Source organism: Gossypium arboreum, chromosome 1 (assembly GCF_025698485.1).
Source record: "Gossypium arboreum isolate Shixiya-1 chromosome 1, ASM2569848v2, whole genome shotgun sequence".
Taxonomy (NCBI): Eukaryota; Viridiplantae; Streptophyta; class Magnoliopsida; order Malvales; family Malvaceae; genus Gossypium; species Gossypium arboreum.
Window position 1 is genome coordinate 10,908,636 of NC_069070.1, and position 12,959 is coordinate 10,921,594.

The following is a 12,959-nucleotide window of genomic DNA, read 5'->3' on the forward strand; positions in this document are numbered from 1 at the left end:
TTGATTGCAAAGTGAGTCATTAGTATCAAACAACGATATAATTATGTGAATGATTAATATATCTATGAAATAGAGAAATGACCTATTCGATCGATGTCTGTCATGGTATGAAAATATGTGAATTAAATTAGTTGTATGAGCCATATAGTAAAGTGAGGCATGTGCTAAAATTTTTTTTGTGTATTATATTCGGCCAATAGTCTTTATGTGTGGTATACTTGTGCATATTTGGCCAAATGATTGTAATTAGAATATGAATTAGGTAATATTCATTGTTCGATTTAAATGATATGTTTTAAATTGTTGAAATGCTTAAAACTTACTAAGCCTCGAAAGCTTACTCTGTTTCTTATCTCTCTGTTTTATAGATTGTTGATTTTGGCCACCGACTAGGGGACCGTCAGCAGTTCATCGTACTATCGATCTTGTTGGTACAGTTATATTTTGGTCTTGATATGGCATGTATAGTTTGGACTGTTGACAAAATACGTTTTGTAATTGTAAATATCTTGGCCGTATGAAAATGGCATTTTATAACTTATAAATCTATATGTATTCAGTTTGATTTCTGCTTTTGTTGTATAATTATGTGATTGAAATTAAAGGTTTAGCTCGGTAATACTGTAACGACCCAAAATCCGTGGGCACCAGAAAAGTGTGTTATCGGGCCTCCGTCTTAGTGAAATAAGTTCAAAAATAATTATTAAAAAATATTTATGAGTCTAGTAGTGTGTTTAATTAGGTTTTAATTAAGTAAATTTAATTTAGAGTAATTAGTAAAAGGATTAAATTGAATAAAGGATAAAAGTTAAATTGTAGATTAAAAGAAAATGAAGAGGACCAAAATGGAAAATAGACCATTTAGTATAGTTGAGGCGGCAAACAAAGAAAAAATCTAAAGATTTCTCTAGATTATTATTGAATTATAAATTATAAATTATTATTAACTATTATTATTAAATAATATTATATATATATGTATATAAAACAAATGAAGAAAAAGAATAAAAAGAAACAAAGAAGAATAAGAAACAGAGAGCATTCGAAAAACAGGGGAAGAAAAGGGAAAGAAAAGAAAAAGGGAAAATTGAGATTTTGAAGCTTCAAACTTATTTGGTAAGCTAAATTTAGTCCTTTTCTCTTAATTTTGATGTTTTAAAAGCTTTAGAACAAAGTTTTGATGAAATTAAGTTGATATTTTGAAAGTTATTAGATTTATAAATATTGTTCATGTTGAATAAAAAGATGAATTAGGGGTTAAATTGATAGGAATTCAAGTTAGAAATGAAATAAGGATTGAATTGCAAAGTAAACTATAAGTTTTGTGTTTTAGGGACTAAATTGAGGAAAATTCGAATTAAGAAAATATGTTGAAAATTTAATAGTTAAATTTGAGTTTAAATGAAATTTGAATAGGAATAAGGTGTGAATTGGTGTTATAAATTTGGTTATTAACATTTTACATCAAAACAGTTTTGGGAAGTAGCAATGGTCTGACTTTGAAAATTCACTAAAATTGTATAAATTGAACTAGAGGATAAAAAAATATGTAATTAAAACTTATTGAGTCTAGTTTCTTATAGTATAAATAGTGTAAGCAATGAATTGATGAATCAAGAGATATTTGAAATTTTGTAAGACTGGTTCGGGTGATTTCGAGATGCCCTGTTTTAAATTTGGAAAATCATTAAAATTGTACAAAAATTATTATGGAGTGTAATTTATATATGTGAACTCCTTAATGAATCTAGTTTCAAAATAAATAAACAAGAACCTTGTTTGAGTTCTGTACAATGAGATAATTTATTTTTAGTAGAGAGAGGTCAGAACTGTCAAATGAAATAACAGGGGAGTATTTAACGAATAAACTGTACTAAATGACTAGACCAAAAATTCTGAAAATTTTATGGTTAGAAGATATATGAGTCTAGTTTTAAGGAAAATTTACGGATATTAATTTGGAGTTTCGTAGCTCAAGATATAAATAATTTAGTAATAATGACTCAAGTAGACAGCTTAATGGTGAAATTATATATATACATTAAAAATGGTTAAATTTGCATGTTTAGGCCCATGAATTAAATTGAATCATGTTGTATTGATGATTATAAATTATTATTTTCAGTAGCCAACAAAGAACCTGAAGCATCAGCATCGAAAGGAAAGGAGAAAGTCATCGAGGACTAAAACGGGAGAATTACGGTGTGTATTACTATAATTTGAATTTTAATTATTATTGATTGCTGAATTTTTTATTGTTATGTATGGTAAGTAAGACTTGAGGTAAGTATGTGAAATTGATATGAATATTGAGTGAAAATGAAAGTGATGCAAATTGAATCAAATTGAATTGAATAAGTGAATTATGGAATATGTAATTATTTGAAAAGTGTATTGATTGAAAATGATTGGTGATTTGAATTGTGAATTGAAAGTGATATAGGATTGAGAAAGTGAATTGAATACCCTATTAACTAGTCGGGCTGAGTCGGATATAGTTGGCATGCCATAGGATTGGAAGTGTTCAGGGATACTTCGACCTCGAGTCGATGAGACACTGGGTGTCACTATATTTCTTCGGATAGATTCGATGAGGTACTGGGTACCAACTTTACTTCGGCTAGGCCGATGAGACACTGGGTGTCAATTATTACTTGAACTATCCGATGAGGCACTGGGTGCTATATTGGTGTGTTTGGTTGGATCCGTATCCGCCAAAGTCCGAAGTTACGTTAATAGGGTGAAAAATTGAAATGTGAATTTGAGGCATTGAAATGAGAAGAATTACAATTGAAATTGGAATTGTGATAATAAGAGAAAAGTATGAAATGTATATTCATAAGTGATATAAATTTAAGTTTGAGAAAATACATTGATTTATGAATTAGTACATATGACATTAATTGTTAGGTATTTTAATATTTATGTTTTTACTGTTGTTGATATGACTCGATTTATAGTAATACCAATTGAGTATATCCATACTCAATGTCACGGTTGTTTCCGTGCTGCAGTTAGTAGAGGTCAAGTGTCTCGCTCAAAGATCCAAAACAATCCCGACTCCAACACAAATTTGGTGATGTATATTTTCTTTTGGATAAAAGTGGCATGTACATAGGTGTTGTTTAGTCACTTGAATATGTATATTACTTTGGGTAGTGAAGGATGATTTATAAAATTTAGATGGTTAAATGAAATAGTAAGGAAAGTACATGATATTTTGATACATGAACATTAAGTTGTTAAATGAATGAAGTTTTTAATCAATTTTGAATGATGCTATGATAGTTATTAAGTTAAAATTTTGTTAATGATATAAATAATAGTTATATGAATGTGAAATATTGGTGTTGGTTGTTCTGGTTTGAATTTGCAGGAGGTTTAGGTAAAAATAAGCAGAAATGCTGCCGAAATTTTTATAAAAAAATAAAATTTTGGAATACTCGAACAAGTCCCGTTCTACTTTTAATACGTGTTTGAACTTCGAGAGTTCAAGATAGTGACTTAATTATTATATTATACCATAAAAGTTATATTAATTGTAAATTATTCGCAAGTTGTCTGATATGTCCGGTAATGCCTCATAACCTCGTTCCGGTAACGGTTTGGGGTTAAGAGGTGTTACAAATACTTCATAGCCTAAACCGGCGATCGGACTCCGGCTAGGGGTGTTACATAGACTTTTGACAGAATCTTACGGGTCGGATTCTTGGTGATGAATCTGGTGGATTCCACTTTCTTGATTTCGATTTCTTTTTAAGTAAACAATTAACTCCTTTGTTTGTTTTTTATTCTCATGATTAGACTCTACACCTTCATCCTCTTTTTCATTAACATTAACATCATTAATTTCTGTGTTAATTATAAATTCGCCTTCCCCATTATTAGAATCCCTATGTTGTATATTCCTAATCTTTTCTTGATCAATTATAGAATCCTCCTTAGTATAATTCCCTCCCTGAAGATTAGAATCAAAATAAGATTGTGTTTGAACAAATGTGACATCCATGGTAACAATAATCTTCTTATCAATTGGATCAGAACATTTGTAACCCTTTTTATTAGAAGCATAACCAACAAAGACACATTTTTTTTGCTTTAGGATCTAGTTTACCTTGGTTGTGAAGATGAACAAAAACACTACACCCAAAAACTCGGAGGGATAAATCTATGATCAATTTAGAGTTAGGAAAATTATCTTTAAAGAGACGAAAAGGAGTTCTATAGTTTAGAGTTTTACTGGGCATTCTATTAATAAGATATGCAGCTGTTAACAAGGCTTCACCCAAAGATAACGTAGTACCTGACTAGTGAACATCAAGGCTCTAGTTACTTCTAAAAGATGTCGATTTTTTATTTCTGTAATCCCATTTTGTTGTGGTGTATTTGTACAAGAACTTTGGTGAACTATTTCATGTTTGGTTAAGAAAACACCTAATTGGTCGCTAAAAAATTCCCCACCATTGTCAGTCCGAAATACTTCTATTTTCACACCAAATTGTGTTTTCACCATAGCATAAAAGGACTGAAACACATTTTTAACTTCAGACTTATCTTTTAATAAAAACACCCAACAAAGTCGAGTATGATCATCAATAAAAGTGACAAACCAATGTTTTCCTGAAAAGGTCGAGACTCTTGAAGGTCCTCAAACATCACTATGAATTAACGAAAAAGGTTTGGAGGCTTTATATTTTTGAGGTGGAAAGAATGACCGATGATGTTTAGCCAATTCACAAAATTCACAATGAAATGAAGAAGGACTTTTATTTTTTTAAATAGATTAGGTAACAAATATCTTAAAAAGTAAAAATTAGGATGTCCAAGCCTATAATGCCAAATCATAACCTTATCAGAAACATAATTTAAACATAAAGTAGTTGTTGGTTGACTTAGATAGTCGTCTTCAAGAAAGTAAATTCCACCAAATTCTTTAGCATTGCCAATCTTCCTCCCTGAGACCATGTCCTGAAACTTACACATTGAGGAGTCAAATATAACATGATAATTTGAGGACTGGGATAATTTACTGACCGATATAAGATTACAAGCTAGATTTGGCACATGTAAAACATCATGTAAAACCAAGGAAGATGAAATTTTAACAGTGCCTTTCCTGGCTATTGCCGAGAAGGACCCATCTGCTACTTTGATCTTTTTGTTTCCTGCGCAAGGTGTGTAAGTTGAAAAAAGAATGATTGGATATATATAAATTAAGGTTCAAATAATTTGTAATTTTTGTCTATTAATTAAAATACTATTTAGTAATGGAGTCACTCTATTATAGTACCATGATCAAGCTCTCCTTTATCATATACAATTACGAAAGCTACTTAATAAAGTGCTAGTCCAATTAACTTGTCATGAGTGTGTTACCGTTATAGGATATCTTTAACCTCTTTGGGTTAAATTCGTTCACCCAATATGATCCTACTTTATCTTATGGTAACCATTACATTTTTCTTTATGAAAAAGTCAATTATTAACACATGGTAATTAAATCATTCATCCTAAAAAAAAAGACTTATGGTCATGTTAATTTCACATCTATCACATAATGCTTATGAGAGGAATTATTTACCCTTTATTGGACTATTAATTACTATTGCAAGTGAAGTTATGTCATGTAGAAGTCATATACCCAACGTGCTAGCTTTCGGCTCTATTACCAATTGACCTTAAGCTTTTAATACATTAAAGTATACAAGTCATGAACACATAGTCTATCACATATTCAAGATTGAAGAAAGTCACACTATGAACATCACAAGTGAATAAATCAATAAACAAATCTAGGATTTATTCTACTTGGGTCTTATTCGATATACTATCAGTTCAAACAATCATATTTATATCTTTATTTTCTAGGAGTTATTCACTTTGATACCCAAGACAAAGTATCTCCTTAAATGCACTTATAGATGACATAATAGTTTTTTAATTGATTTGCTGATTTTCGATTAGACTATAGACCGTTTAAATTGTCTAGTAATATAAGTTATCTTTTCACATTATGATCCAACCACAAAATTCAACTTAATATTAATTAAATGTTAGATAATTGATGAGCTAATATTTACTTTCATTTTACTTAGTATACAAAAACATCTAAGCACATTATAAAAAGATATTAATGGAAATAATAGAATTTTATTAAACTAGCTTGTACACTCGACGATATCACTACACTAAAGATATTAAATCCCCACAATATCATATTTTGGATTTTATTAGGAATTTCCTAAATTTTGCTCCTTTTATTTCCTGTTCTTGTATTAGTAGAAATGAAAATCAAGTTGTTGATGGGATAATTGTTTGTAATAGGAGAGGAAACTATCCACCTAAATGGAATTTCCCTGCTGATTGGAATTTTTCTTGTAACCTTTCGGGTTTTCAAGGGAATTTTTGAAGTGCTTATAAATAATTATTAGTAGTAAAATGAAAAGTATAAATAATAATATTCTTCTAACTTTTATAATTTATAGTGCTTAATTGAAGTTATGGACAAATATATAATATTTATTTTCAAGAGTTGATTTAATTTTATTTAATCTATAATACATAAATGAGTATATAAGTTCAAGTTTCATTCTATGTAATTTATATACCTGTTAATTAATTGATTTAATTGAGTTAAATTACGTCATCTAATTCATATAATGATTGATTCTAAATGAAATGATTAATATAATTAATTACAATGTAATTTGCAAAAAAAAATAAAAATACATTTCAAAATTTTGGGTATTGATAGAAACTTGATTTACACGATTTAAATATGTCAAACTATATAAATTTTTTGATTTACAATTTAATTTTATCACTAGAGTTGCTGATATAACAATTATAAAAAGGAAAAATGTTTTGGCTCTCAATGTTTATAATTTTATTAATTTGGCTCTTACTCTTTAAAAATGCATAAAATTATTCAAAAAAAAATACATAAAAATTAAAATTTTAAAAAGCAAGGACTAAATTAATAAAAATTGTAAAGGCTAAAGGCTAAAATATTTATTTACTTTTTATAATTGTCAAATCAATAATTTAATAGCAAAATTGGATGAGAGACTAAAATTTTAAGGGTAAACTATAAAATAGTCACCCAACTATGACTTTGATTCTATTTTGGTCACTTAACTATTAATTTTTAATTTAATTACTCAACTTTTGAAATTAAATATTTTAGTCACTCTCCTATTAGATTAGTAATGGAAATCTAACGTGAGCCATTTTTATTGGTTTAATAATAAATTTAGCCTTCTAAAAGTTTACACATTTTATTAATTTAATTCTAATCTAAACAATTCAACAAATTTAACCCTTAATATTTACAAAATTTATCATTTTAATTCTAATTCTAAAAAATTAAAAATTTTGCCCTCAATATTTACAAAATTTGTGAATTTAGTTCTAATTTAAAAAGTTTGAGTAGAAAAAGGAAAGATATTAAAAAGAAAAAAAAATCATTTGCAATTTCTGCTTCCATAGTAGCCTGCACTAAATATACAGTAACTAATGAATATCGGACTTAATCTCTGCAATTTCTGTAAGTGAAGGAAATGGAAATGGAAATGTAAACATGTGCAAAAAGAAAAAAAGAGAATCTTTCCATGTCGGCTATGCCAACAATATCTGAAGTAATCGCCTCCACACTCCAGTCTTAAGGAACACAAAACATTTGCAGTTGCTTTCTTTAACCTATCAAATTCTACAACTTGGTTTCCATGGTGATATGGTTCCCATCAAATTATAACAGGACGTACTCGATTAAAAGCACATTTTGGTAAGGATCGACATTGGTTACCAACCATGGCCTGTGCCAATGAACAAGATAAGAGGGTCCAAAATAATAAAAATCCCCCTTGAGCCCTATATCAAACGAAATTTGCAGATATACAAAATAAGCTTTTCCCTTGCTCAAATCATTGCTTCCAAATGCAGGTTTCCTCTAAACTATAACACAAAATAATTGTTTTGTAATAGTTAAAAAAATTATTAATTTTAGAGAAATTTAATTAAATAATATGATATTAATCTAAAATATGATACTTGGATTTAAGTGAATTTGATTTTTTACAATATATATAATGTGTTATTAGTATAAAATGAGCACAATTTGTTTAATGGGTTTTGGAGATATGTTAAGAAATATTAAAAAATGAATTTTTCAAAATATATTTTTTGAAAATTTTAGAATTTGAATTAAATTGACAAATTTTATAAACATTGATAGCTAAATTTGTTGATTTTTTAGAGTTAGGATTAAATTGATAGAACGTGTAAATATTGGAGGACTAAATTTGTTATTAGGCTAATAAAAAAATTAGTCCAGTTCAACTTTCCATCACTCATCTAGCATCAACTAACGAGAGAGTGACTAAAATACTTAATTTTAAAAAGTTGAGTGACTAAATTGAAAAAAATAATAATTAAGTGACCAAAATAGAACTAAAGGCATAGTTGGGTTATCTCCAAGTGAATGTACTTGAGAGACCCCTCTACAATAGAAACTTGATCAAATTAATCCCTCTACTATTAAATGGATCTATTTAGTATACTATTAAAAAGAATAAAAAGAAGTAAAATTGGAATAGAGTTAATATTTACTATCTTAAAAAAATTATTTATCATATCTTTTATTTGAAATTGAATTGTAATTGAAAAAAATAAATTAATATCTATAGTATCATGAGGTAGATATTAGCCATAAATTTTAAAACTACTCTATACCTAATGCACGATTTGAACATTGAACCACTAATTAAGGAAAGAGATATACTTCCCATCTCACTAACTCATACATTTTTTTAAAGGAAAAAAAATCGAAACATTTATTTCATTAGGCTGGTTGCCTTCATGATTTGGGTCCAATTGATGTGGCCCATGGACGCCTTTAACTGAAAACCAATGGGAGATCCACTAATCCAACGGTACATAACATAAAAGATGTAGCCGATTACACTACATCTCGTTCCACCATATCCAATCCCAACGCATGTACAAATTATACATGGAAAGAAGCGCAAAACCAACGTTTCACCTTCCAAAAACCCAAAACATGGCGCGGAACCGTTTTCCCGCGAAACCAAAAACCAGCGCGCCAAAATACCTAACTGCCTCTTCTCTTATAATCCGCCGCCCAACATCAAAGCTGCGGAAATATTTCTAGCTTGTTTTTCTTCTGCTTGCTCTCCTTATTTATTTATTTATACATATCTCCGTTCTTTGTCTTTACTCGTCAATGGCGGTGCCTAAACCGACGACGATGGTTCTTAGGCGCAGGACTCGAGCTCCGAAGCGCTACTCCGAAGACGAGGATGGCTGGGGTTGCGACGATGTTTACTGCGTGAGGTGTGGGTCGGGTGATTTTGGATCCAAGCTTTTGTTGTGTGACAAGTGCGATAAGGGATATCATCTGTTTTGCCTTAGACCCATTCTTGTTTCGGTGCCTAAAGGATACTGGTTTTGTCCCTCCTGCACCAATATCAAGCAACCCCAATGTACGGTTTCTTCTCCCTTAAAAAAAATATTTTCTTCCCCTTTAGTGGTAGTTTTCAAACTGTGAATTTATTGAATCGTGACTTGATTTGGGTGTTTAGTTTGTCTAATGATTACTCGATGCTTGTGGATTTTAGCTTCTGAAATTTAACCACTTAGGATGTTAGAATGAGATTGAAATGAATTGTTTCAGTAAAGTTAAGCTATTCACTGCTAAATCCTTGGGATATAAAGTTGTATAAAGTAATGCAATTTTTATTTATTTGTCCTTTTTTTTTCTATATATTCAGTGTTTCCGCTAGTTCAGACCAAAATTGTTGATTTCTTTCGGATTCGAAGGTCATCCGAGTCCATGGAAAACCAAAGTAAGTAAAATCAATCTATCAAATGAATTTCCCACTCATTTCATTTATAGAAATGCAAAATTATTAGATAGGCGGAGTAATTGTTTCTGTTTATGGGCTGTTTAGGCAACATTAAAAAGAGAAAGAGAACTTGTAGCTTAGCGGTGTCCAAGAGGAAAAGGAAGTTGTTGGCATATAATCCAACAGAAGACCCACAAAGGAGATTGGAACAAATGGCTTCATTGGCAACCGCACTGAAAGCCTCTGGGACTGAGTACAGTGATGGGCTCACTTACCGGCCTGGCATGGCACTAAGGTCGGCTAATTGTGCAGCTCTTGAGAAGGGAGGAATGCAGGTAATGACTTTTTTTTTTTTAATGATTTTACGATTTTTATAAAAAAATATAATATTTGTAAGAATGAAAAATAATAGTGTTAATTGCACACCCAGTGGGACTTGAACCCACAATCGCCTGATTAGAAGTCAGGCGCCTTATCCATTAGGCATGGGTGCGTCTTGTCACTGAAATTTCAATGGTCCGATTTAACCATGTGGGATTAATTTGATGAATTCGATCCATTCCAGATTCTACCCAAAGAGGATATAGAGACATTAAACTTATGCAAAAAGATGATGGAAAAAGGAGAATGCCCTCCTCTCATGGTCGTCTTTGATCCTGTGGAAGGGTATGTAAAACGTTATCAGTTTATAGATTGTAATTCTATTGCGCTATTATGCACATTTAGCTTTCAAGCCAGCTATTGATGTTTGATATTTGGCAGGTTCACTGTACAGGCTGATAGATATATAAAGGATTTAACTATAATCACAGAATATGTTGGAGATGTTGATTACTTGAAGAACCGTGAAAATGATGATGGAGATAGCATGATGACCCTTCTTCATGCATCAAATCCTTCAAAAAGCCTTGTTATTTGCCCTGACAAGCGTAGTAACATTGCCCGCTTTGTCAATGGCATCAACAACTTCTCACCGTAAGTCCATCTTATTCTATGTACTCCGTATATTTCTGTTTTGTTTTTTTAGCTTTGGATATGAAAGTACTGTCGATCTTAATGCAGGGATGGGAGAAAGAAGCAAAATGTAAAATGCGTAAGGTACGATGTGAATGGGGAGTGTCGAGTGTTGCTGATTGCTAACAGAGATATAAGAAAGGGAGAAAGGTTGTACTATGATTACAATGGATATGAACATGAATACCCCACTGAACATTTTGTTTAGCTTTTTGATTCTGCTTGATTATAGATTCCCATACTAAGATTAGGTTGGAACCGATGGTATTACTTCAAACTTGGCAAGATAATTGTATACACATGATTGTCCCTTTTTGTTCACTAATTTAAGCCTTTTCTTTGAGGGTTAAACATTTTCTGTATCAGGAAAAAGGTTCATATGGCATCCATCATAATGTTTACTTTCAACCCTATTGAAATGTCGATTCTATTTCTGAACAACATTTTTTGTTTGGGCTTAACAAGCCTTACGAACCATTGTGTTTAACAAAAGGGCCTCAGGACCACCCTTGTTTTGATTCAGAAACAAATCTAGCTGGGATGGTCCATAATTAAAAGGCATAAGCATTGTATTGACAGTGCGTTTGTGTACCGTCAGATTAGTGGTCCACTCCAATCTTTCACACTGTTTTTGGTTAGTCAATGTGCAGCTGATGCCATAGGATCTGAATCAGGTGCAACCCCCCACAATGGATTGTGGTTGTGGTGGTCCTTTTCCATTCCATGTAAACTGGAATAAATTTTTTTATGTACTTTGGTTTGGGTGTTTCAAGGTCCAGGCCAGGCCTTGTCCAGCAATAACAGAAGCCGCAGCGGATCTACTGAAGAATAATGTATATCAAATTTTTAGACGTGGTATTTCAAAAGTGTGTTCGAATTAAGCGAACTTTATTGTTTGTAAGGCTTGACGATGATTGTTTCCTTACATTGTTGTCTTGCTAACGCCCATGTCTTACCTATTCTAAAAAATAAGTTTTGCTGCAATTACCATTTACCAAACCATTGGTTTAATGGAGAAAGACTTCTATTGATTTGAAATTTTAGTGGTTCTAATGCCATTTTCTTACTCATTGCTTCTTCCTCAATTGTTTTTAGTTTACTTTTATGTGTAGTTGGAGTATAATTTTTATGTTTTAGTATATAGTTAGCAATAAATTAATTTAATCGGTAATATTTAGCCACTTTTATGATTTATTTTAGTAAAGAGAAAGAACAATTTTGTTTATTTTGAAGTGATCTTATTTTTACAAGAATTATACTCATCTTCCTAATATCAAGTTTAAATTTGTAATAACTATTTTTTATTTTATGTCTTAACTATTGTAATACATATTTAATAAATAAACTTTTTCTCCATGTTACATTAGTAACCAAACGACACATGATGTTTTGATTAAGTCCACTATTTACTCGTTTCATAATTACTTCTTTATTGTTAGTTCATTTCAAGTATGTTTTTTCAGTACCTCTTCGTTTCATAATTTACACATAATGTCTTGCATGTAAAGCTTGCTACAATTCAATAAAACTCAAGTTCTTTCTTTGCAATTTGCCTTGTAAAACTCAAGTTCTTTCTTTGCAATTTGCCTTGCTTTTGTACGACATCATATTAAACTTACAATCTAACGTGTAATCCTTAACAGATTCAGTTTTTCTTTTTCCAGCATTTCTCTTCATCATAGCATCCTTTTACACTCATCACAATGCTAAAACCACCAATGTCTCCGACAGCCTCAAACACTTAATCCAATCAATTCCTTATGCCAATCCTCAATTAAACTCTCCCGCAGTCAGAATTTCACTTGAAAGGATCAACTCATTATGCAACTTCAAGCCATGATCTCTACAGTCATCTCAATTACTCCAAGCCATCTCCTCCACAAACTGTCACCATAGATGGTCATAAGGCTACTAATCCAGATTACAAGGCTTGGTTTCATCAGGGTAAACTCACCTAAAATGTCCCCATGGTATTCGTGAAAGCCACCATTATGTCTATTGTTGCATCAGTCGACACCTTCAAAGTTGTTTGAGACAACTTCTACGCTGCATTTGCAAGTAAATCGCAAACCCACATCTTCA

At 31.0% G+C, this 12,959-nt stretch overlaps 1 protein-coding gene and 1 long non-coding RNA gene across 2 annotated transcripts; both read left to right on the forward strand.

Moving 5' to 3' along the window:
• The first annotated feature begins 912 nt into the window (after positions 1-912).
• On the forward strand, positions 913-2,358 carry LOC128293061 (uncharacterized). The gene is made up of 2 exons (XR_008283090.1): positions 913-1,116; positions 2,129-2,358. It is a non-coding gene; the product is annotated as an uncharacterized LOC128293061 (long non-coding RNA).
• Positions 2,359-9,036: 6,678 nt separating this feature from the next.
• On the forward strand, positions 9,037-11,915 carry LOC108481935 (histone-lysine N-methyltransferase ATXR6). Its single transcript, XM_017785027.2, has 6 exons — positions 9,037-9,500; positions 9,789-9,863; positions 9,969-10,198; positions 10,429-10,529; positions 10,626-10,838; positions 10,926-11,915. The coding sequence occupies exons 1-6, from the start codon at positions 9,242-9,244 to the stop codon at positions 11,083-11,085; spliced, it is 1,038 nt and encodes a 345-aa protein (XP_017640516.1). The 5' UTR covers positions 9,037-9,241; the 3' UTR covers positions 11,086-11,915.
• Positions 11,916-12,959: the final 1,044 nt, after the last annotated feature.